General features: G+C 38.8%; 1 protein-coding gene across 1 annotated transcript in view; it reads left to right on the top strand.

The window, feature by feature from the left end:
• The window catches only part of LOC307159147 (uncharacterized protein), a gene marked incomplete at its 3' end in the record, with an annotated part of 45361 nt that extends 18971 nt beyond the window's left edge, over nucleotides 1–26390 (top strand). Inside the window, exons 3-11 of the mRNA XM_079872358.1 lie at nucleotides 1794–1893; nucleotides 10650–10767; nucleotides 11582–11705; nucleotides 12236–12309; nucleotides 13553–13610; nucleotides 14203–14238; nucleotides 15310–15529; nucleotides 16053–25792; nucleotides 26365–26390. Coding sequence (XP_079728484.1) covers nucleotides 1794–1893; nucleotides 10650–10767; nucleotides 11582–11705; nucleotides 12236–12309; nucleotides 13553–13610; nucleotides 14203–14238; nucleotides 15310–15529; nucleotides 16053–25792; nucleotides 26365–26390 — 10496 coding nt within the window. The remainder of the gene's footprint in view (nucleotides 1–1793; nucleotides 1894–10649; nucleotides 10768–11581; nucleotides 11706–12235; nucleotides 12310–13552; nucleotides 13611–14202; nucleotides 14239–15309; nucleotides 15530–16052; nucleotides 25793–26364) is intronic.
• Nucleotides 26391–26408: the final 18 nt, after the last annotated feature.

Raw genomic sequence — 26408 nt, 5'->3', positions numbered from 1 at the left:
AGGACAAAGTTTTTTTTGTTTTTTTTAAAGTGTATCCATTTTTTGTATGTGAGAAAGGATGATTGTGGGTTGGTTTCTTTTTTTCCCATTATTTCTTTGTGTAAAGTGTTTCCTAAAAAAATTATTGATGGAGTCTGGTGTTCCTCATAATATAAACTGACAAGCGCGGATGCAGTTAAGGACATTTGAGTATGGACATTTCATCAGGACTGAAATGACAAGAAGAGGAAGGCGTTCTTGTGAAATGCCTGCAAATAAGTGAGAAGTGTCCTGCTCCCTAAGAGGGACCACCTATATTGGTTATGCAGAGTTGCATGTGCTACACCACTTCCTCGAGATGGAACCTGAACTGCGGGCGATGGGCCAAGATGCCAGGGACTTTGGCCCTCACTCAGAGATCCCACCTCTGGGCCCCGCTTTTTTTACCTGGACCAGCCTGGGTGACCGCTGCCTTTTTCTCTCTGAGCACAACAACCAGACACTCCATTTATTTGTAGTCATTATCCCCTCTGAACAAAGTCCTGTTTTGCAATCTTCAGTTAAAGGGATATTTCACCGCTGGAAAGATGAATGTGTATTTAAATTGGGTCATTTATGTAGTAGAAATGAGAAATTATTTTAGAAGTTGGTGCCTTCTAGACTGAGAAAAGCCAGAAAATGTATTTTTGGCTCATGTGGATGAAAGACAACTCCCAGAATGCACTTGCTTCGCTGCCCTACGAGGCCACTCCCAAGCCATGCCTACCGGTTACAGAGGGCAGTATCGGAAGAAATTATACAACTAGGCTACTAGTTGACTCGAAACTGAAAAGATGCCATTTTATCGTGAGATCCCACCCCCTATGGGCGGGTTGAAAACATGCAGAACTAGCTCCTACTACTGGCTGTAGTCTCTAGCCTCTGGACAAAAAAGCCTTCGATGACGCAAAATGATGATTTTTACGTCATCTGAGGTTTTTTTCCAGACACACAATACAGAAATCTCTCGTCTCAGGGGGACATGAGGGAGGGAAGCACGGTCATTCGAAAATTCTACCGTGTTTCTACTGGTACAAAGCTTAATGCTAATCGATGAAGTATCCCTTTAATTTTCCTATAAAATCTTACATGCTTTGTAGTTTAGCAAATATGACTTTTTGGACTAGAAGTTTTTGAGTTCTGAAAGTTACTTTGTTAACATTTCACTATTCAGAAGATCAATGAAAAGTGTCCATATTATTCAAATCAGACTGCAGTTTCTCAAAATGTTTAGTAGTGAGATTTGTACACGGAATTGCTTTACTAGAACCATCTATGGAGAGATGATAGATGCACTTGCATTTGTCTTCATATTCCTCTTGCAGCTCTCATTGCACTCTTGTGGCACTTTATATCTAGGTTTAATTATGCCTGCTTGTTTTGACCTCTGGCAGCCTATTTCAACCTGTCTGTGTCGCTGCACATAATAACTATTGCATTTACATAAAACCATGAATATTTAGCACACGCACACACACTTAGAGGATGTCACATCTCAGTTTTCCATTACAATACTTGTCAGATTGCCATGACGTCGTCACAAGAGTTGCTTTATTTTATGCATTCATTCCTGAACTAAGTTTAAAAAAAAAAAGTTAACATTTAGTGGGCCAGTATAATTCCTGAAGAGTTGTCTTTTTTTCTATGGCATAAAGAAAGTCATAAAAGTTTGGAACAACATGAAGAGGAGTAATGATGACAGGTTTTTAATTTTTGGGTGAACCATTAATCTAATAGATATTAATGTTCTAACCTGGTTACTTGTTATTTTGCAGACAAGTTTAATGTGTACGTCACGCTGAAGGTCCAGAATGTTAAAAGCACAACAATCACGGTGCGAGGAGACCAGCCCTGCTGGGAACAGGACTTCATGTTGTGAGTATTGCTGTTTTTGACTTGTGTTTCCATGCTTTTGGACAAATTTGCACCTAATGCATGTCCTTTTGCTCAAGGACTTTAAAAACACTCAAAACTGCTTTGCTGTGCAAAATGGAAGATTGTGTTTATGAGCACATCAAACTGGATGTGCAGACATGTTATATACAGTATGTACAAGAAAACATTATAGTTTATAAATAAACAAACAATTTTTATTTTAGGTAAAAGGGTAAAAGTTAGACCTGTTTATGTTCTGTATTTCTTCATAGAGTAGAAAATTATGTTTGTTGATTGTTTATTTGTTCCTGCTTTAAATTACACACACACTTCAGTTTCTCTTACCGTTGACCCTCTTCTGTTGTAAAGACAAATGTTAAATAGCTTTTTGATGGCCTCTCATGAGGTTTTGTGCGTCCCAGAAATTGTCCCCGATTTTCGGATTGTTCCATAGAGAATTTTGGCAATTGCTCAGGAAGAGCTGTGAGAATCAGCTGCAGTTACAGTGATTACCAGAGAGAGAGAGAGAATAGGACTGGGATTGACATTTAAAGCATTTTGTTCTTCTATTCAAAAAGCACAACTGTTTAGTTGTCCATTTTATTCCAATATTGTCATTACTTAGGTTAATGTAATTTTTACACATTATTAGTGGCAAGTGGTGTATATATATATATATATATATATATATATATATATATATATATATATATATATATATATATATATATATATATATATATATATATATATATATAAAAAAATATATATATATATATATATATATATATATATATATATATATATATATATATATATATATATATATATATATAAAAAAAAATATATATATATATATATATATATATATGATATAGTGGCCATCATTGTGAAATGTTTTGGCAACCATAAAAGTGGTTTGATCATGTTTGACTTGAGATGTTAACGGTCAGAGAAGTGTTGATTCATATATTTTGTTTTGTTTTTGTTTGGTACAACTTGACTGTGCAAATTACTTTCTATTTTTTAATTAATTTTTTGAGTGAACTTCTGAGTAAATATTAGGTAAAATTGTAGGCAGTTTAATTATATAATGTTTACCATTGTTAAATAATGAGGTGTCATATGTGTATACCATTACTTTTTTTTTTTTTAATACTTCTATTTAGCAAGGATGCATTAAATTTAGCAAAAGTGACATTGACAGCATTTATTGATATTCCAAAAGATTCCTATTTCAAATAAATGCTGTTTTTTTTAACTGTTTATTCATTCAAGAATCTTAATAAGAAAATATTAAGCAGCAAAACTGTTTTCAACATTTCTTGAGCCCCAATCAGCATATACGAAACATTTCTGAAGGCTTGAAGACTGGAGAAAGGGCTGCTGAAAATGAGGAATTAATTAGGCTAGTTATTTTAAATTATAATAGTATTTTACATTATGAGTGTTTTACTGTATTTTTGATCAAATAAATGCAGCCTTGTTTAGGATAAGAGGTTATGTTTCAATAACATAAAAAAATCTTAACGACCCCAAACTTTATACACAGGATAGTGTGTTTGGATTCTAGGCCAGTGGCTCAGCTATGTGTGTGTGTTCTCTTCAGACGGAGGTCCCTCTGTGCCTGGATTATTGTCCTGCTGCTCAGTACTCGCGAATGATCGGCAGGTTAAAATCCACACACACATAGCACTCTTTCTCTTAGGGATTGAAGCAGCCTTGTGTGTAGAGAATAGAAAGGCAAAGTGAATGTATTAAAGAAAGAGAGAGGTATCAATAGCAAGAGGCTAGCAGGAGGTTTCAGATGAGTACATTTGAAAGGCCTGTTAGTGTGACACATTATGCAGAAAACTGCCACACTATCATTTAGAGCGGGCACAATATTCCCGGCAGTCATTTCTGTGTTTGTGGCTAGACTGTGCTGTTCAGCCATGAGTGACAGGCAAAATTAATGTATCATCATTCTGTCCAGGTCCTGGGACATCTTCAATAATAGATTAGGTTACAAGTGTTTTTCCAGATTGAACACTCACACAAATGCATAGTCTCATAAATTCGCCAATAGAGTGTCTGTCATGAAATACATGTTTTCCAATTCAACAAGATTTGATGCTTTCAAACTTTATTTAAATGTTATGTTTAAATTAAAAGAAATCACATTTATTGCACTGGTTCTGCAGTAGTTAATGTGTTTTGGACTAAAGTGGCATGTTTTGTTATATTTTAGATTTTAATTAATAAAATTAATATTAATGTCTGCTGTTTTAATGACTGAGGTGGTGAAGTTGATTTTATCTGACAAACCATTAAGTTTTTGTAACTGCACAAATTACTTTGTTTTTTTATTTTTTATATATATCACCTCAGTTTGGATATGTAATATAACTGGGAATATTTAGGTTTACTTTTGGAACATAGTTGAAAACTCCAGAGTCCATGTTAACATCATGTGCACATTTGGGTATTAAAATTTGGATTGAACTCAAACGGTCATGTAAATGGGTCTCTCAGATTATCTAAAATATATTTGTTAATCTAATATTTAATTAATGCTACAAAGTGTCACTTTTTAAATTGAGTTGCTGTACAAACAAAAACAAATATGTTTTCCAGTTTGTTTTTATTGGAGTTTCTTGGTGTTGTTTTATTGAAGTGTCCTGAGGTCATAACAGAGTATGATAAATCAGTCGATATGGACTAAAATCTGCCCTCTTTTAAGAGGCTTACGTGCTCAAAATAGAGGCTTTGGTGTGACGGCTATTATCTAGAGATCACTGCTCAAATGTTAGTATTATTTTTCTATGATTCCTGATTCACTGATATGGTTAGGAAATGCTTATGTGACACATGAACAGAAAATATATTATTTTAATTAAATATTTTAAAATTTACTATTGACACATGTTTAGGTCAAATGACAATTGAACAGCAGCAGAATGATACATATTTGGTTTAAAATACAGTCGTCACACACAGAAACAAGCATGTCATGTAAAATGAAAAGTGCTTGCGTCACTGTAGGAGCAAATCCTGTTCTTGTGGAGTGGAACAAAGCCATCTGATTATGTAATGTCAAGATTAGGATTAGTAACAGCTGGATTGTAATGTAGATAATGATGGACTTAATGGATGCATTTTTCCTTGCATCTTTCATTTACATTGTTTTTCATTAACTTTAAAAAGACTATTATACTATATATATATATACACACACACACACACACACACACACATATATACATATATATATATATATATATATATATACATACACTCACCTAAAGGATTCTTAGGAACACCATACTAATACTGTGTTTGACCCCCTTTCGCCTTCAGAACCGCCTTAATTCTATGTGGCATTGATTCAACAAGGTGCTGAAAGCATTCTTTAGAAATGTTGGCCCATATTGATAGGATAGCATCTTGCAGTTGATGGAGATTTGTGGGATGCACATCCAGGGCACGAAGCTCCCGTTCCACCACATCCCAAAGATGCTCTATTGGGTTGAGATCTGGTGACTGTGGGGGCCATTTTAGTACAGTGAACTCATTGTCATGTTCAAGAAACCAATTTGAAATGATTCGAGCTTTGTGACATGGTGCATTATCCTGCTGGAAGTAGCCATCAGAGGATGGGTACATGGTGGTCATAAAGGGATGGACATGGTCAGAAACAATGCTCAGGTAGGCCGTGGCATTTAAACGATGCCCAATTGGCACTAAGGGGCCTAAAGTGTGCCAAGAAAACATCCCCCACACCATTACACCACCAGCCTGCACAGTGGTAACAAGGCATGATGGATCCATGTTCTCATTCTGTTTATGCCAAATTCTGACTCTACCATCTGAATGTCTCAACAGAAATCGAGACTCATCAGACCAGGCAACATTTTTCCAGTCTTCAACTGTCCAATTTTGGTGAGCTCGTGCAAATTGTAGCCTCTTTTTCCTATTTGTAGTGGAGATGAGTGGTACCCGGTGGGGTCTTCTGCTGTTGTAGCCCATCCGCCTCAAGGTTGTGCGTGTTGTGGCTTCACAAATGCTTTGCTGCATACCTCGGTTGTAACGAGTGGTTATTTCAGTCAAAGTTGCTCTTCTATCAGCTTGAATCAGTCGGCCCATTCTCCTCTGACCTCTAGCATCAACAAGGCATTTTCGCCCACAGGACTGCCGCATACTGGATGTTTTTCCCTTTTCACACCATTCTTTGTAAACCCTAGAAATGGTTGTGCGTGAAAATCCCAGTAACTGAGCAGATTGTGAAATACTCAGACCGGCCCGTCTGGCACCAACAACCATGCCACGCTCAAAATTGCTTAAATCACCTTTCTTTCCCATTCTGACATTCAGTTTGGAGTTCAGGAGATTGTCTTGACCAGGACCACACCCCTAAATGCATTGAAGCAACTGCCATGTGATTGGTTGATTAGATTTGCATTAATGAGAAATTGAACAGGTGTTCCTAATAATCCTTTAGGTGTGTGTGTGTATATATATATATATATATATATATATATATATATATATATATATATATATATATATATATATATATATATATATATATATATATATATGCGCACTATGGGCCCTATTTAAGTATCAAGCGCGAAACGCAAGTAACTTTGTGGGCGGGTCTTGGGCGCTGTTGCTATTATACCGGCGGGATAAATGACTCTTGCGCCCGACGCAAATCTAAAATGGGTTGGTCTGAAGTAGCTTCATTATTCATAGGTGTGGTTTGGGCGTAACGTGAAATAAACCAATCAGAGCACCATCTCACATTCCCTTTAAGAGCAGGCGCGCTTGTTCTATGGCGGATTGCTATTATAATGGCGGATTTGCCAGGCGCACGCCAGGAGCGGTTCATAGCCGAGGAGACCGACGTTCTCATCAGGGCCGTAAAAGACAGAGAAGTGACATTGTATGGGGATGGGAGAAACCCACCCAAATTAGCTTCGGTTAAACAGGCGTATAATAATTTGGGTAAATGTGTAAGCTAGATTGATGCCTATTTTTTCACATCTTCATGGACACAACAATGATTTCCCTCGTGTGTTAATATTTTTCCTTGTAATAATGTATGATTTGCAAAAATGAAAACTGCTGCTTCTGTGTAGATGAGAGAATCAAAGTGTATGCGCGTTGTCAAGGCCGCATTAATGCACGGGCTTACCGGGGCTGAAGCCCAGGGGCCTCCCAAGTTCAGGGACCTCCCATGTTCAGGTTCATGATGAGCTGAAAAGGTCATATTGTTTTGTAACTTGTCAGGTTTTCTATCAATCACTCTAATCGCACGTTACATGTCTGCTGATTGAGTGAGCCACGTGGCCCCATAAGCCCCGTTCACACAGCCAGCGATTTTGTCGCTGTATGTCGCTAGTCTCTATACTGTGAAGTCGCTTGTGGGCATTGGTAGTGCTGTCGCTCTAATGTTATTGGTAGACTGCTCGTCTGGCCACATCTATACAAAACACCATCACAAGTGATATAACTATATTATTTTAATTTGACTAGGAATTAGGCTCAAAAGAAACAGTATGCTGTTGGGGGAATGTTTTTATATTACCACACAGCAGTGTTCAGTGGATTAAATAATTTACTAGATTAACAATCGATCAATCTACAAATTAAACTCACTCATACTGTCATAAATTACTAAAACGTCATCTGAATTTGACAAATAATCAATTTCCTTGTCCCTAATAGTCAACATAATGCAGGGGAAACTGCAAAATGAACTGCAGCAGTGCCTTGCATCATAAAACTACAACACTCAAACTGTAAGATAATTGTATTAATTAAACTCACTGAGACTGGTGACAGTTTCTTTTCCATGCATAATTTTATTATATCCATGTTTGTGGTTAGTTACAGTCAAATCATATAAAACAGTGAAATTGCCCTCGAACTCTTCTGTCTTGCCTCCACTGCACTCGAGACGGTGACGGCAGAGCTCCACTGAAAGGCTTCTTTCCTATTGGTTGTCGCTCGCGAAAATCGCTTCTCATTTGCATAAAGTTGACATTTCTCAACTGTGATGTAGAATGATCACTTCTAGAATGATCATTTTTATCAAGCTCGTATATTTAAGTTCAGTAATTTCATTTAATTGGCAATGAAAATTACCTATTAATTGTCATTTAAGTGAAATGACTGAACTTAAATATACGAGCTTGATAAAAATTATCATTCTAGAAGAAAATTTCAGATGACACTTAGAGGCTTTTGCATCTGAACTCTTTATATATATATATATATATATATAGAGAGAGAGAGAGAGAGAGCTGCAATGAAAAAATCAAACAAGAGTAATTGAAATACCTCAACACAACAAATGTTTCAAGTGGTTTCCGCACATTCAACTGAAAATGCAACTTTTAATGACTTCTGCAGTCTCAAAATTATTCAATCCATTGAAACATCCACACAGGAGCCATTTCAATTAGCTACTTATGTTTGATTTGTTCATTGCAAACAGCTGAAAGTCTGTAAATTTGGCCAATAAACCTTATTTGCTTATTTGTGGTTGAATAATTTCGATTACAACTGTATATACAGTGAGACAAAGTGTATATGCTTTCCTATGTTTGTGTGTTAGTAGAGTAAGTGAACATTGTTGTGAGATGTGTGTGCGTGTGTGTGTGTGTGTGAGAGAGAGTGTGTGTTGGGGATAAAGAGGATGAGTCTTGAGCTTTCATCTGCTCTTTGAGGGGTTAAACTGCCACATACTGCAAGGGATCAGACCACTAAAGGGTCGAGACAAATTGAAAGCGATAGACAGACACAAAAAGAGAGAGAGATGGACAGTGAAACCATTTGATGAACAAAATTGTGGAGACGCTACAACAAATTGCTAATATCTAATCGTGTACCAAGGAAGTTGGTTTGTGTTGTTGCATTGTTGCCCAGGTAGTTAATGACTATCTAATGACTAGTGATTTTGTATGAAGGTACACTGGCGTTCAAAAGTTTGGGGGGCGGTAACAATTTTTTTTTGTTTTTTTGAAAGAAGTCTCTTATGCTTACCAAGGCGACATTTATGACATTACCTTGACATTTTTTGAAGTCTTTTATGAGAGTTTACAGAGGCTTTTCAGGTAACCTTAATGTCATGTTGTCTAATGATCTACAAGATTATTATTCATTATTTAATTATTCTAATCACTCAGTTGCCCTTTTGTTTGGGCATGTCCATGTTGGATTTGGACCTTAAAGGTTAATTCACACAATAAATGAAAATTCTGTCATTTACTCACCCTCATGTCGTTTCCAAACCCATAAGACTTTCGACAATCTTCAGAACACGAATGAAGATATTTTTAATAAAATCTGAGCCAGTTCTCTTCACTGACAGCTTTGCAACTACCACTTTGATGCTTCAAAAAGTTCATAAAGAGATTGTAAAAGTAATCCTATGAATCGAGCGGTTTAGTCCAAATTTTCTGAAGAGACACGATCACTTTATACGATAAACAGACTGAATTTAGGCTTTTATTCACATATAAACATTGATCAGCGAAAATAAACAGAAGCTCAACCGAACCTGCTTGACGCGTGAGAACGAACCTCATTGGTTCTTGCAGAAGCTCAAATCTGCTGCCTAACACAAGAACAAACCTCGTTGGTTTTCATGTTTGCGTGGTGTGTATGGCAAAATGACTTGATATAATTTAAGTCAGTTTTTGGCTATGATGTCTATAGTAGGGTTTGATAACTTCCTTTTTGAATTACCTTTTATTGTCATTCTTTTTTACAAAGTGACATCCATTCACAATAACTAGCCAAACCCTGACCCCTTGGGTTCAAATCTCAAAGGGGAAGATTCACAACCACAATTCTGACCTACTTGCAAGATGCTTAACTGCTTTAGATTTTTTTGGATAAGAAATTGTGAGAAATGTAGTGAAATGGCTGCATTAAAGGTTTGCTGCCAGCATCAATCTTTTACAGACCACTGAGAATTAACTAAAGAAGAGAGGTAGAGACAATTATGAGTTTTACAGAGAAATTAAAATATTTAGAGGTAGCAGGACTCCTAAAAGACTCACTGTTCTGATCGTAGTGTTCAGAGAGACCTATAATTAATCCCCCTTCCTCTTCTCCCGCTTCCAAAGATAATGACCGTGTCTTTATATTAAATATGATTGTGAAGAATGGGTCTGGTTTCTTGGAATTCTGCAGAGAATATTTCTGTTCTTGTAGTTTAACTTCTCTATAAGAGCTTGAAATTAATACTTTAGTGAATATTAGGAGCTGTTTAGACCAATATTGAAGTAAAGTGTTAACCCTAAAGCAGAGTCCACAATGGAAACACTGCCAGTTTTTTTCAGGAACAATATATAGTTTAAATTCCAATGAACGATAGGCAGATCCTTGTTGTTGTTGTTGAATAGATAGATAGACCTCTGATAGACGGACAGATAGACTGACAGAGAGATAGACAAGATGGACGGACATCCATTGCCAATATTGTTAGTTGCCAATAATCAAGAAATCTTTACTACATAATTCAATTTCCATTGTAAAAAAGTTGTATTAATTATTTGAAATGCAGTTTTTATGGTCTGTGCAAAATATTTGCCTAGTACATTTTCTCAATTCACCTACCGTTGGCAAAGCTATTTTTAGACTCTCCCCTAATGGACCCTGATGAAGTGTCTTAAACTCACAGAGAGGTGTGGGTGAAAAAAGAATTTATGCATGTTTGTTGATGGTCTGATCTCTATTTCTGTCTCTATCTGTGTCCCAAGTGAGATAAATCGTCTGGACCTGGGTTTGGTTGTGGAGGTGTGGAGTAAAGGACTCATCTGGGACACCTTGATAGGAACAGCATGGATCCCACTTAACACTATCCGGCAATCAGATGAGGTAAGTTGGCACCACCAGCCAATCGGAATACAGAGAACATGCCCTCAAGAGTCACACATCTCGACTCAGCTGTCTATCTGGTGAGGCATGAAAGTGCCACTCCCACCCCTTTTCACACGATACATAAGACCATCTGAGTCATGCCCGGAGCTGAGGTGGGTGGGGAAGGCATTGCAAATGATGTGAAACTTTGCTTGAACTGCTTCCAACTGGACAGTTATGAAATAACCCCAGGGTGCCAGTCAACAGCGCAAATTATATTATTAATGGTCTGATCAAGAGACTAAATCAATTAAGGATTAAGGGTATATAAATATAACCAATGGTACTTTAAAAAGCTAAAAAACTAAATCCCTAACCTTAAGTATTACTTAAGTAAAATAAACCCAGCACTTGTGCAAGTAATGTAAATTATACTTCAAGGCATGTGGCTTGATGTGGAAAGGAGTGCTTTTACTTTATTAAGCATTCAGGCTTACAATGTTTGACTGGTGGATGATAACGCATCACCTTGGAATAATTACATAGCAAGGCCCTGGCAGCTACTGTCAACAGGCGACCACTTACATTTTCTCCAGAAATGTAGCTAAATTAGTGTGGTTCTCATGAATTTTTAAAATTGAAAATGCAAATACTCTGTAAAACAAATACAGTCAAAGTGCCACTGGTAAAAAGGGATGCTTTCTGACTTGAAAACTCCAAACGCTACCTCTAATATCTTCATGCTGGTGTCTATCTATATTTCATGCACTGTATCTCAGAGTCAGAGTTGGCATCTTACAGGTTTTTTTTTTTCTTCTCTGTTTTGCTCTAGGAGGGGCCTGGAGAATGGACCTCACTGGATTCTGAGGTTCTGATGAAGGAAGATGAGATATATGGCACTAAAAACCCCACTCCTCACCAAGTGCTGCTGGACACACGCTTTGAGCTCCCTTTTGGTAGTCCTGTTCATTATTATAGTATAGTATAGTATAGTGTTTTTCAAGAATGTTTTAGATGTCTACCTATTCAACATACTAAAGAGTTGAGTCAGGTGTTTTAATAAGTGAGACATCCAAAACATTCTGATAGGTGGGTTCCCAGGACTAAAGTTGAGAAACTTTTGTTATGTTATGTTGTGTTGTGTTGTGTTGTGTTGTGTTGTGTTGTGTTGTGTTGTGTTGAGTTGAGTTTTTAGCACCACTGTATGCCCTAAAAAGTTAAATGAAATGAGAGAATTATGGAGACATAAACGGAGAACATCATAAGAAAAATATAGAGGAAGTGAAGGGTGCTGCTGATGTATTTGTGATGTTCCTGCAGTAACCCCTGTCTCTCATGTCATATTAAACACTGTGAATACAGAATTGAATGCTGTGTGGCCAGAGAAACTAGAAGGGAGGAGTGTGAGATAGTGGAAGCTGGAGTTTAATCGGAATATCAGACTTTCTTTCCCCCTTATTTCTCCATTATTTGTTGGCTTGTGCAGATATACCCGACGACGAGGCCCAGTACTGGACTAAAAAGCTGGAGCGCATCAACTCTATGAGGATACATGATGAGGTACAGACTGTGTGTGTTTAGTTGGAGTAGAGAGGTGTGAATATTTACAGTAGAAGAAGTAACATGTTTCTTTATGGGCCTAGGCATTTAAAATCTTATTTATTTATTGCATTCTTAAACAATATTAATGCATTTTTCAAAAGGACTCTTTTGAAGTTTGTTTGAGATGAATTTAGAACATCCTTTTCTTGAATTTGATTAATTTTCTTTTTAGATCCAGCAATATAATACATACCTTCTTACCGGTTCTTGACTATGGGGTTGTAGTGCATCAACATACTCCTTGCCTCTCTGGATGCTCTGTATCATGGTGTCTAAAGATTTATTACAGATTGTAAATTGTCAACACATCACTGTGCATTGTATAAAAGAGTTGCTTGGTCTTGATTAACCATTCGAAGAACAATAAACTGGTATTTATTAATATATAAAGCCATACTGGGTCACTCATATCTCAGGACCTCCGGTCAGAATTGATCTTGGTAAAGCTGCCTTTAAATATGCCGCAAACTCGGACTGGGATTTTCTTGAATCGAAATTGAGGCTGCACAATTTGGTGTTTTTTAGTCATTTTAAAACTGTAATACGTAATTTAGAGAATTAAATCATGACATGCTTTTAATGGTTGTATGTTTTTTTAATGAATATTTTGTTTATATGTTGCTACTTGTATATGCAAATCCGGACTGTTTATCATGGCCAAGACACTCCTGTAAAAGAGATTTTTAATCTCAGAATCTTTTCCTGGTTAAATGAAGGTATTGATATATTTATAATCTGTAATGTTTTTGATTAATTTTCAGCCATAGACTGAAAATAGATCTCAGCATTTTCTTAACAAAAAAACAACAACTCAACTTTAGATTTGTATTTTCAAATTTGTATTGATTTGGCTTATGCTGGTTTGGAGCAGGTATTTTGTATTTTGTTTTCATCAATATTGTATTGGTACAACAACGACAAAAAAAGGAATTCTTTATGGAAAGAATTATCATCGTCTGCCACCTGCTGTGAGCACTGAGTTACTGCACATTTATCATGCCAAAAGACCAATGAGCTGGACAGTATAATGAATGGAGGGAAGACTAGAGCACAAGAACGTCACATCTGATTAGTTACAAATTACTTCTAGCTGATATGGTTTATTGTAATTTTAGCCAGTGTAAAAATAAGTTTAAGCAGGCCTCTATCTTACAAAATTTGATTCACCTCATTTATGTAGCTGATGTCATCTATTTTTTAGTATTCACTCCAAGATGAAGCACAGAGGAGACAGCTGCCCCCAGTACCCTCCCAGTGCTGTAAGTATTCTCTTTTCAGCTTTTACAGTGCAGGAATACTACATGACATTTCCTCTTTAAGCCAATAGATGGCAGTAAATAATAGCTGTTGTATTGTAATGCATTTAGTCCTGGTGATTGTCGTTCATACTTTTATGTTCTGTTTGTTGTAATATTGCCAAGATTCTCTTTTAATTAAAAAATAAAAATGGTCAACATTTACCCTCATTTTGCCCCAAACCTGAATGACTTTCTTTTTTACTTGAAACATCAAAGATGATAGTAGGCAGAATGATGCTATTATAGTCACTATTTACTTTCATGATATGAAAAAACGATGCAGTGGAAGTGAATACTGAGACTGTCAGTCTCTCTAACTCTAACTTCTCTCTAACTAAATTCATTTCTGGGTGACTATCCCTTTAAGCAACCATGAAGCCCTTAATTCACAGTAATTCACCATGAGTAATTCACAGAAATAGTTGATGGTGTTTTGTAACAAGAACAGGTGTAGATTTATGATATTGAATGAATAAGAAAGTAGATTTTTCTACATGCTTTAAACCATAAATTGCAACTGTTTTCTGCTATTTAACTTTCTCCACACCATTAGGCAATTGGACATACTTTGGGTGGAATGATCAGCAGAGTACGTATTTTGTGTGTTGGAACTCATCATCATTTCACTTCTTTACTTCTTTCTTTCTTTTACAATGTATTAATTCACAGAGAGAAAGAGTGAATCAAATGCAGTTGGCTGCACTTGTAAGGGAGAATTAGATTTAAACAACACAAATACACATACAGATTCTGAAGGTGATTATTTGAGTCAAAAATGTAATATTTATTAGCAGTAGACCAGAATCAGACATCTAAGGTGTCTAATATACACTACCAATCAAAGGTTTTGCCACACTACTAAATTTGTTTGCCATCTCAAACCTTTTGATTAAAGCCTTATATTTTTAAAATGTGTGGTTTTCTTTGCAAAGCCTAGCATTGAATTAAAACTTATTTGATAATCCATTTTGTTTTAATTTGTTAACTTTACTACTATTCTAAAATTTGGAAATAGTAATAATAAATAATGTGTTGGTGTGTCCAAGCCATTAACTAGTAGCCTACATACAACAAGATTAAGTTTAGTGCATACAGTATGCAAACTGAGGTTTTGCACTATTCTCTTTCCTTTCCCACTTTGGCTTTCCATCATTCTTTCATTTACCATTTATTTGTGCTTCATGCATTTATTTGTTATCTGTATTATTTGTATTTAGAAATGTGTAATTGAAAAATAACATCTCCATGAACTTTTTTCAACATTAAGATTTTATATGTACTGTATATAAGGTAAGGCGAAGATGCTGTGACTGGTCACCATTTCTTTATAATTTTCACAATTTTTAATAGCCTTTTAGCTTTTATGCAGTGATCTGACAAATAAACTTTTAAAAGTAAAATGATATTTAATTTAACATAACATAACTGCTTTTTATAATATTTTTTAATTTGTTCAAAAAAATGGTTTATTATGGAGTGTAGCGCATCACACTGTTGTCACTGCTTTGTTAATGTTCACTATCATTTTGAATTTGTACATTGGAGTCTCTGCCCTGAACACTCAAATACAGATGCTATATGATATGAAGTGAATGCAGAGTTTTAGGTGCAGTCCTCCCTGACAAGACTTTACTTACTTCTGGATTTCATTGTGCTTTAGCTTTCGATGACCATGACAGTGCTGTGGATGACAGGGACAGTGATTATCGCAGTGAGACAAACAGTAGGCCTCCACGATACCACACCACAGCTCAACCTAATTCCTCTGTACATCAGTACCCCATTGGTCGAAGATTACAGCATGAGGCATTGTCAAAAGAGTCTAGGACAGACTCTATACAGAGCTATGACTTGGATTATAGAGAAGGAAGGGAACAGAGGTATGTTGAAACACTTGATTACACAAACACATTTTAAAATATTGCATTACCCACACGTTATTTAAAAATCCTTAAAACAAGATACATTTATTTGATGCAGCCCTGAATAAGCTACTATGAGTTGTTTTTAGATAATGTGTTTTGAATATAAGTGTATTTCTTACTGCACTGGCAAAATTGTTTACTTGTTTTAGGTTTAAACAAGTTAAACACAAGTGCAGTGTTCAAAAGTCGGTCATGCAGATAAATTGCGCTTACGGTATGTTCAAGATGAAATCTATGAAGCCAAGTCATAATATCTAAGAGTCGCTTCCAAAGTTAAGTTATTTGCAGTCAATCTACCTTCAGAAAATATTTTACATCATTTCAGTTGTTTCATAAATTTTTATTTGTATTTATTTGTTTTTATTCATCTATATTTTGATTTGAAGATTTTGTTAATTTCTCTTTCTATTCATTCTCATCCTCATCCTCATCCTCATCCTCATCCATGCTTTTGGCACTTTCACTTTATGCACATCAGGTTTTCAAGTGGTACAGGTGATGTCCGGATGATTCCAGTGGACTCAGGCATGGGAGTTGAAGACTGGGAGACCAAATACAAAATGAATGACAACATACTGGATGATTACCTGGAACCAGCGCAGAAAACGTGGGATGATGATGATGAGACCAAGAGTGAAATTTATAGAATCGTGAGCAGCCCAGGTGACTCCAAAGGCAGTCATTTCAACCAGACAGTAGAGTGTGATGCAATGTCCCCTGAGGACGCTGAGGAGTATGATGCATCTGGAAATCCCATCAGGACAACAGCCACAGGCAGCAGTGAGGTCCGTTTGGTCTATAAGGAAGCTAGAAATTTCGAGGATGAAATTTCCCCTCCCGAGATTTCCATCATCCCTTCAATTAGGCAACTTCGCAGGGCAGACCAAGCATTAAATACGGAGGGGCTGTTGTACAAAACCAGGATGTGGGCCAAAACCTCATTTGAAGACACCCTTGAGAACTACACAATTTATTGTGAGGAGGAGGAAGCCAGGATGAGAGCAAGAAGTGAATATGGTTCTGTAGGATCTGATGAAATGCAGTTCTCTCTTGGGTCTGAAGAGGAGCTGGATGATATTGCTTTTGTAGAAGAGAATGCACAATTTGAATGTGACCGTTACTACAATAACTCAAGATATATTTCCTCTTATGATGAATGGTCACAAGGCAATTATGAACAACATAATAGCATGGGGGATATTTGCACAAGGAACCCAGATGAAATGGTGTCACCTGTGGAGCAACCAAATAAGGAGTATCATGATACTATGGATGAACTTCAAAACTTAGTTGACTCTGTGTCAGAATATCTGGCTGGAAGAGAGGAAGAAATTAGTAAATACGAATCAATGCAAAAATCTGTCACAAAAGCAGAAACAGGGAGTGAAGAAATGAAAACTGAGGGTAAACCAGCTGAGGTAAAAGAGGAAAAGGCTGTAGAACAAGGTTTTACAGGTGTTAAAAATGCCATGAGCTCATTGCTTAACTCATTCACAAATACTAAACCAGCAGCTGAAATGACAGAATCAACAGAAATGGCAGCAAAAACTCCATCTCCAGTTCCTCCCCAGGCAGAGTCTGGTATTTCCAAACTGTTCTCTTTCATACCTAAACCCACTGGTAGTCCAACTCCCGTCGCTGTTGTACCACCTGCTAATCAGGAAGCCAGTGCAGACAAGAAGTTCTCTTTGCAGTCACTGTTGCCATTTCAGTCCGCAGAGGTCAGTCGACCACCTAGTGCCACATCAGAGACTGATGCTACAAACATTACTGATTCAAGTGGCTCTCAAACTCAGGACTCCACTCCAAGTCAGACTCAAACAGTGGTTGATTCAGTACTTGGAAGATTGAGCCCTTTCAGGCTTTTTGGAGACAAATCTAGTGCTGAAAATACTTCACAACCAAATATATCTCAGGGAAACACAGAGCCTAAAGAAGTATCAATGGATAAATCCAAGAGTTTTTCTTTAGAGGGGTCTGGCACACAACCTGAGCACCAGTCCTCATGTGGGGGATCAGGAAGTGGGTCAGTAGAGCTCTTACCTGAAACAGAATCATCTGGAGAATTACCTGATTCCATGCCCAGAGGGGCCATGTTCAAGCTAGGAGAGAGTAAAACTGAAGCAAAGTCTGCCAGTCAAATACCTGCAGAAGACACTGGATTCTTTAGCCCCTTTAAGAAGTCACTGAACTCACTCATATCAAACAATACACCTGATGATAAGCCAGCTGAGGCCCCCTCAATGTTCTCTATTTTTAAGCCAGTCGAGGCTCCAAAATCGGAGGATGTGTCTGGTACTTTTGGCAATAAATTAAAGCTTCCGTTCTTTTCTTCAGATGCTCCAGTTAGTGCTCAGGTCCCTAAACAAGAAGGTGGTATGCTTTCCGGATTTCTAAAATTGACAACAGGTGAAGATCCCAATCCATCTAGACCTGACGGACTCCAAACTGGTGCTAAATCGCCACTGTCCAGTCGTTCTGCATTGCTTGAAAGTGTTTCCAAAGGAAATACAGATACTGGTTGGTTCTCTAATCTGTTTAAAGCAAGTCCAACTGAACCACCAAAGCCACCGATTGGAACACAAGCCTCATCAAAGCCAACAGCAACTGCACAAAGTATTCCCACTGTTGTTGTAAATCCTGTAAAACCAGCCAATGTAGAAGACGCTTCTGCAGATATAGTCATAGAAACAGTTCAAAATGAGTGCCTGTCTACTGAAAATCAAAGTGAGATTAAAATAGATACACTGGATGCAGAGCAAGTTGAGAGAAATGAAAATCCATCTAAACTTCAAGATGGAGCAAATGCTAAGCCAGAGAACCAATGTCATCCAAAGTCTCAGGTGCAACCAAAGCCACAAACTGATACACAAGCACACCCCAAGTCTCAGGGCTTGCTATCTGGTCTTTTATCTGGCAACAACAAACCCCAAACAAATTCTGGTCAACCTCAACAGGGTGGATTATTCTCAGGGCTACTTTCCACTGTTACTGGCACCCAGAACTCAAACCAGGTTGAACCAGGGGCTGCACCTCCTCAGTCAGGAGGACTGTTATCAGGAATATTGAAAATGGCTGCCCCAGAAAGCTTTACCACAAGCAGCCAATTAGCTGGCCAACAACAGCAAGAGCCCTCCAACGAAGGGAGCTCCTTTCAAGAATCACCTGCAAATACTCAAAGCCCCAGCCAACCACAGCAGAGCACTGGCATTTTCTCTGGGTTATTCAAATTGGCCAGTGATACAGTTTCAAGCCCCCAAACAGCAAATATCCAGTCAGCACCAGGCCATGAAAATCAAAATGTCACTAAGCAAGTAGCATTGGAGGGCACCTCCAATGAGCCATCTCAAGGAGCTTCACCTCAACCTCAATCAGGAGGATTCTTATCTGGGCTTTTGAAGTTGGCCAAACCTGAGACTGTCCCAGCACCCGGAGAGGTATCCCAACCTCAGCAGCAGCAAACATCACAACAGAGCAGTAGTCCACAACCAAGTCAACAACAAACAGACACAAAGAGTCAACTACAATTTCAGCCGGAGCCAGTTGAACCACCTCCAAGTCAAACAGGAGGACTTTTGGGGGGGCTCCTAAAACTAACAGAGAATGCTCTTGCAGGGTCACAACAGCCAAGTGGCCTTGGCAGTCAGCCTAATCAACAACAATCCAGCAAACCAAATGCACAGCCACAACCTCCACCTCAACAACAAACAGACACAAAGAGTCAACTACAATTTCAGCCGCAGCCAGTTGAACCACCTTCAAGTCAAACAGGAGGACTTTTGGGGGGGCTCCTAAAACTAACAGAGAATGCTCTTGCAGGGTCACAACAGCCAAGTGGCCTTGGCAGTCAGCCTAATCAACAACAATCCAGCGAACCAAATGCACAGCCACAACCTCCACCTGCTACAGCAAGTGGAATGTTTTCAGGATTTATTAACAAGCTAACAGCCCCAGAGAGTGCTCCTCAACAGACACATCCTGGAAATAATACCCTGACCTCACAACAGAGCACTAAACTCCCTGAACAACCATCACCTTCTCAGACAGGTGGCTTCCTTTCTGGCCTGTTTGGTATGAGTGCTTCAGACATTAATAATGCCAAAGATCCAGCTCCCCCAAGTCATCCACAGCAGGGAGCCCCTTGTTCTGGTCAACCTAATGCACAGCAAACTAACAGACAAAACTTGCAACGACAAAACAAAGTTCCACCTCACCAGGTACCACAAAATGGACCAAGCGGAATGTTCTCTGGGTTGCTTAATAAGATTGCAGATACTGCCACTGCACAACCCCAGTCACAAACCATGCAGCAAATCAGTAGATCTGGTCAAAATGAAAGTGCCCCCCAGCAGGGTGGGTTCTTTTCTGGGCTTTTTTCAACACCAACACAGTCACAACAAGAACCACCTGGAACCAGTCAACAGCAGCAGGGAAACAGGCAGCCTTTACAAAGACAAAATCAGATTCCCTCTCATACTCCATCAACTCCTGAGCCACCACAAGGGGGTTTGCTTTCAGGCCTTTTCAACAAACTTGCATCAGTCGATACTCCAGCTCAGTCAACAAAATCTGTTCCTGTAGGTCAGCCTAACCAACAAACAAGTAGGCCAGATGCATCAGGACAGAGTCAAACTTCTACCCAGCAGCCACCCCCTCCAAGCCAATCGGGTGGACTTCTTTCTGGTCTTTTGAAAATGGGTTCAGAAGCTGCAACTCAGAAATCACCTTCTGTAGGACCGCAGCCACATTCTGCCTCTGGAAGCCAGCTGCAAAGTCCACAACGTCAAGGTCAGACTGCGTCACAAGGAGCAACACAGTCTGGTGGTCTATTTTCTAGCATTTTCAAAATGGCCACCTCTGATGAATCTGTGCAACAACATACTCAGTCAAGCAATCAGCCAGCAAATGTGTCCGTTCAAAGTGCAAGCAATCAGCAAAATGAGTCCAGTAGCATCTTATCAGGGTTTTTAAGCAAACTTACTACAACAGTTGAAGAACCAACAGCAACAAATGAAGGTTCTTCTGGTCAGAGACTGAAACAGCAGCAACAAGACCATTCTGGAATTAAACCTAGTCAAGGCCGCCCACAGATTCAGAGGGCTAAACCAGTTGAACTTTTGTCCTCTGAAGATGGTGGTGTTGAAAAAGATCAAAAAGTTTTCTTGTCTGGATTATTTAACAAGGCATCAGAGAAAGATACTTCATCTAAACTTCCTTCTCTTCAGACCATAGAAGAAACAAAAAGTAGTTCCAATATTGGTGCAGGTGTGCTTTCTGGGATTTTTAAATCTGGAGCCAGTGAAAATGACTCTACAGCAAAAAGTAAGGACCAAGAGAAGGGCTTTCTTGATCGACTAATGTCTAAGCAGAGTAAAGATGAGCCCACTACTTCAGTTATCACCAGCACCGGGAGTTTAGAGTCAAACAAATTAGTAAGTGAAGCTTCTCAACAACCTACTAATCTGCATCCTGCAGTGCAATCCACGCAACAGTACATGGAGGAGATCCATAGACTCTTATATGGCACGTCCACTAATTATGGATACCAAGATCTATTGTATACATTTGCTGAGCATGGTGTGATTCCCCCAGAACTGTATGAACATCAGTGTCTAATAGAAGCTCTTCTTTGGCAGCAACTGAATGATTATGCTCTATTGGAGACCCTAGCAACACAAGTTCCAGACTGTTATTCTGCAAATCAAGTGGGAATGCCATTACCTTCTGAACCAGTTGTAGAGACACCTGAATGGTGGAACTTGAAAAATATGAATCCTAGTCAGTTCCATATACCCTCACATCCTTGGCAGGATGTTGTCAATCTGCCATTTCAAAGTAGTCTTCCACTAGCAAATGGAGAGGATATTTTTGTATTTGACATGAGTAACACAAACAGGAAATCCTGGGGAGGCTGTGACCATTTAGATGACTTAAGTGATAAAAGAAGCAAAAAGCCTTGGATGGAAAAAGCAGCTGCTGTTAACCTCTCAACGGATGCAACGGCAAAAATATATTCATCCCAGTCAATGTCAGACTGCAGACTAAATGGCAAAAATGCCTCAAAAAAGACCTCAAAACCAGATTTGGATTTTAAATTTGACTCAAGATTTTTCAAGCGACTCGCTGAAAAAAAGGGGCCATTGGATTTGACTCCAGGTGCAGTCAACCTCAGTAGTGCTATGACTGCTAGTGGAGATATAGAGGATGACATGTTTTTTGAAGATTCTGAGTGGTACCAGCAGTGGCTGTCCTTGTTGGAGCAGGGAATGTGGTGGCCAGCTGAGGAAGGAGACTGTGGCTATTATGTTTACATGGATGAAGAATATATATACTCTCTTTTGACTGATAGGGCTGGTAAGCACCTTTATGCATGTGCAACCCCAGAGGAGAGCCGTGTTTTACAACAGATCACTGAAAATATCTCAAATATTCTGCATAAAAAAGACAAACCAAAAGTGACGCTTTGTGGTTTTAAAATACCTCTATTCAGTGAAGATGAAGTGCTTTGGATACCAGGAAAGAATCAGTGTGACTCACAGTTCTTAAATGCTCCTGTTGATTTGTCTTCAGCTCTACAGAAAGGTGACAGGATTATGAACATGAACCTTGAGCGGTTCTCCCAAATGTTTCAGGAGTCCATAAATGCACAGACAGAGCAACCTGTTGACTTCAGTGTGTACAAACTCCAAAAAGTAAAAATGAGTTCAGAAAAGCCAAGTACAATTTCTGCTGAGGAGCAACAAGAAGCAGCTGACCTCTCAAGGAAAGCAAATAATCCATGTTATGGAGGGCCATACTGGAGAAATCAGGGTATTAAAGACCTTTTTCCTGTATCTGTGCCACAGTCCTCTTCTCAAGTTATGTATACTTCATCAGTGGGCTATAGACATTATCCCTCAAATTGGAAACCTTCAATTCCTGAAATCATGATTGGACATGTAGATGATAAGCCTGTCGACCAGAAAACTCAGACTAGGCAAACTTCCCATCCCGTTTTAACCACTGAAAACTTTGTTGAAAACAAAACCACTACTGCACCGCAAACAGCTAAAAGCACAGCATCAGCAGGATCTACAATTATACCACAACCTCAGGCCATTTCTAGAAAACTTCCTGATCTACTGAAGAGCAATGGAAAGCCAAATACATCAACTAGAACACTTCCTGCAACACCAGCAAATTCAACAAGGCAGGATGGGTTTAGACAGCCCAGTGCAACCACCACACCTCAAGTATTACCTACTCCACCAGCCTCAGTTTTGAGCACGCAACTCACAAGTATTGCTTCTAAGCCCTCTGCTGTGTCTCAGAAACACAAACTGGCAAGACAGCCATCACAGTCAAAACAGTCTCCTTTATCAGATAAAGTGTTGAATTTTGAAGGCTCAGAGAAAGTATCTAATTTTGAAGGCTCTAAGACCGAAGTAGTTCCCTTAAAACCAAAACCTTGCACAATGATGTCAAATCAAACAATATCATTGCCACCACCACAGAATTTACTTTTTAACAAACCTCAAATGGCAGTCAACTCTTTTTTTTGTAGTAAACCTATGGATTTCTCTGGAACCATGATCAAAAAAGACAAAGGTAATGATGAGAAAACTCCATTAGATACTCATGCTGAAAGATGTATTCTGGATGTCATTGACTTTACCACAACAAAAATAAACGTTAAAAACCAGATTGAAGAGACATCTGACACGAGTGAGACAGCGGCTACTGATCTGACTGTTGAGTTAAATAAGGAAGTGAAAGAAATCAATGTCACCTTTCCAGCTCTAGAGGTCAGCAATCTTTTCTTGACAATGTCTAATGTACCTCTCGGAACTGTATCTGCTCCACCCTCTCCGAGAAGCAGACCACAGTACTTTCCTCCAGACTGTGGGGTTCCCAGACAAAATGACAGTGGTGGTGATGAAGCACCTATATCACAAAAACCTCAGCTTGCTAGACAAGCCTCAGAACAGATGCCCCAGGCAAACAGTACTCAGGTAAGCTCTAACAGAGTCCTGGTGAATTCGCCCTCAAAGGCAGCATTCAAGTCAGCCTCAACACCAGCTCAACTTGATAGGCTAGAGGGAGGGCCATTTAAGCAAAGTGCCAAACCCAGCCAGGTGCCAACTTCCATACCTCGGGCACCATCCCCTCATACATGTTCTGAAATAAAGACATCACCAATGTTAAGCCCAGCATTGCAGAAGCCTTCTCAAAATAAACATATTGGCCTCATAAGGCAGACTTCACTTGCTAGTGAATCCTTGAGAATTAGACCCACGACTGGAAAATCATATAATGAGAGCACTGCTCCAGCTAATTCAATCAAAGCAACTCTGGATATGACTTCAAAGACAGTCAAAAAATATATGGGGACAATAATCACTGAGAACTCAGCAACTGAAGCTGTACCACTTGTAAGAAGCAGACGTGCCTCACTCACAGAAATGAATACAGGTTATGTTGGTTTGCCTTTGCTTGTAGAGCCATCAGCACAAGAGGTAAATCTTCTCATACAAAGGCATCAATCATTACCCCAGCTCTTATCTAGTGAATCCAAGTTTGTCCAAGAAGGCCCTGTTTTACACATCCAAAACCATATTTACAACAAAACTGCAAGTTTGCCACTGCAACACACTCATTATCGTCAATCAGCAACTGCTCCATCAAATGCAATTAAAGCTACATTAGATATGTCTGCAAAATCAACTACTCGTTCGGCTGTGGTAACTGAGGCAGTTCAAAAAGAAGCACTGCCACTTGTGAGAGCAAGGTCGACATCAATCTCAGATGGCAATGAAGAGCTTGTTGGATTGCCTTTGCTTGTTGAGCCATCAGTACCAGAGAAAAAACTTCTCCCACAAAGGCATCAATCACTGCCACAGCTCTTATCTAGTGACTCCAAGTTTAACCAGGAAGGCCCTGTTTTACACAGCCAAGATCATCATTACAACAGAACTGGAAGTTTGCCAGTGCAACCTTCTCATTGTCTTCAAACAGCAACTGCTCCAGCAAATGCAAGTAAAGCTACATTAGATATGTCTGCAAAATCAACTTCTCATTCGGCTGTGGTAACTGGGGCAGTTCAAAAGGAAGCACTGCCACTTGTGAGAGCAAGGTCGACATCAATATCAGATGGCAATGAAGAGCTTGTTGGATTGCCTTTGCTTGTTGAGCCATCAGTACCAGAGAAAAAAATTCTCCCACAAAGGCATCAATCACTGCCACAGCTCTTATCTAGTGACTCCAAGTTTAACCAGGAAGGCCCTGTTTTACACAGCCAAGATCATCATTACAACAGAACTGGAAGTTTGCCAGTGCAACCGTCTAATTGTCTTCAAACAGCAACTGCTCCAGCAAATGCAAGTAAAGCTACATTAGATATGTCTACAAAATCAACTACTCATTCGGCTGTGGTAACTGGGGCAGTTCAAAAGGAAGCACTGCCACTTTTGAGAGCAAGATCAACATCGAGCTCAGATGGCAATGAAGAAGTTGTTGGTATCTCTTTGATTGTGGAGCCTCCAACACTACAGTCGAAAACTCTTCTCAGGAGTTATGAATCACAATTAAATGTTACACAAAGTGATTCTTCGCAACAGAGGATGGATTTGAAAACATCACATTTAAGTCCAGTCTTAAGCCGACAAACACCTAGTTGGCAGGCAGCCTATGCTCCAGCCAGTGCAGTTAGGACAATTGTAGATATGTCTCCAAAGCCAACTGAAAAAGTCCAAGAGGAAAAACAAGAATTATCTCCAATGCCATTGATGAAAAGAAAAACATCAGATACTGTGATTGCCACAGAGACAACTGTTGGATTGCCTTTAATTGTAACACCCTCTAATTCCCAAGAAAACCATATATCGGAGTCTACATCTCCATCACAAGTGCAGCAAAGTTCAGATGAGGAAACAATGAAAGAAAAGAATAGTGTTACTTCAAGCCAGTCATCCCTTGAAGTCAGAAGCATCTCTGCTAAAGTGGGTTTCTTTCAAAGCAAAGCTGCCACTTTACAAATGACACGGCAATCATCTCTTTCAGGACAACCCAACAGAATACCCACAGCACCAGCTAATATAATCAGGGACATAGTTGACATGTCTCCAAAGCTCTTGTCAGAGCCATCAGAGATTTCTGGAGACCTTATCATTGAAGCTGGTGTGCTGTCACTTGTAAAGAAAAGAACAACCACTGATGCTGAAGAATTAAAAAGTCTAGCTGGTATGTCTCTAATTGTAGAACCTCCTTTGTATCCTAAACCAGTTCGAGGGCAAATCAAATTGCCTGATGAAAAGTCCTCTTTTTCATTGAAATCAACTATAGCTCAAGGAACAAAAGTACCTTCGGCACCAGCTAACACAATTAAATCCACTATTGATATGTCTGTGGTCCGATCAACTTCTAAGATGTCTAACTCATCAACAGGAGACATGCTTCCAAGTGGAGTATTGCCTCTTGTCAAAGATAAAGTATCCATCAACAAACATTCAAGAAAAGATTCAATAGGAATGCCATTAATAGTTGAATCTTTTTCACCTTCTGAGCAGATCCCCCAAAAAATGTCACACTGTATATCCTTACTAGAAGAAAAAGGTAATCGACACGGAATGCAATTATTGGATGGAAGTCATACTACAGAAACTTTGTTGCGCCAGCAGATCTCTACCTATCATCGAAATGAAATCCTCCCAATCTCAAAGCTACAAACTGTAGAATCTCAGGCCTTCAGCAAACCGGTTGACTTTTCTGGCATTGTTTCACCTACAAAGCACAACGGCTCCTTTGTTCTTCAGAATGGACATCCTGTGGATTTTACTAGAACTGAAGAGGAGAAATC

This window comes from Squalius cephalus, assembly GCF_949319135.1.
Source record: "Squalius cephalus genome assembly, chromosome: 5".
In the NCBI taxonomy this organism is placed as follows: Eukaryota; Metazoa; Chordata; class Actinopteri; order Cypriniformes; family Leuciscidae; genus Squalius; species Squalius cephalus.
Note: the sequence above shows the minus strand (reverse complement) of the source record. Positions and strands in the feature narration are given on the sequence as shown.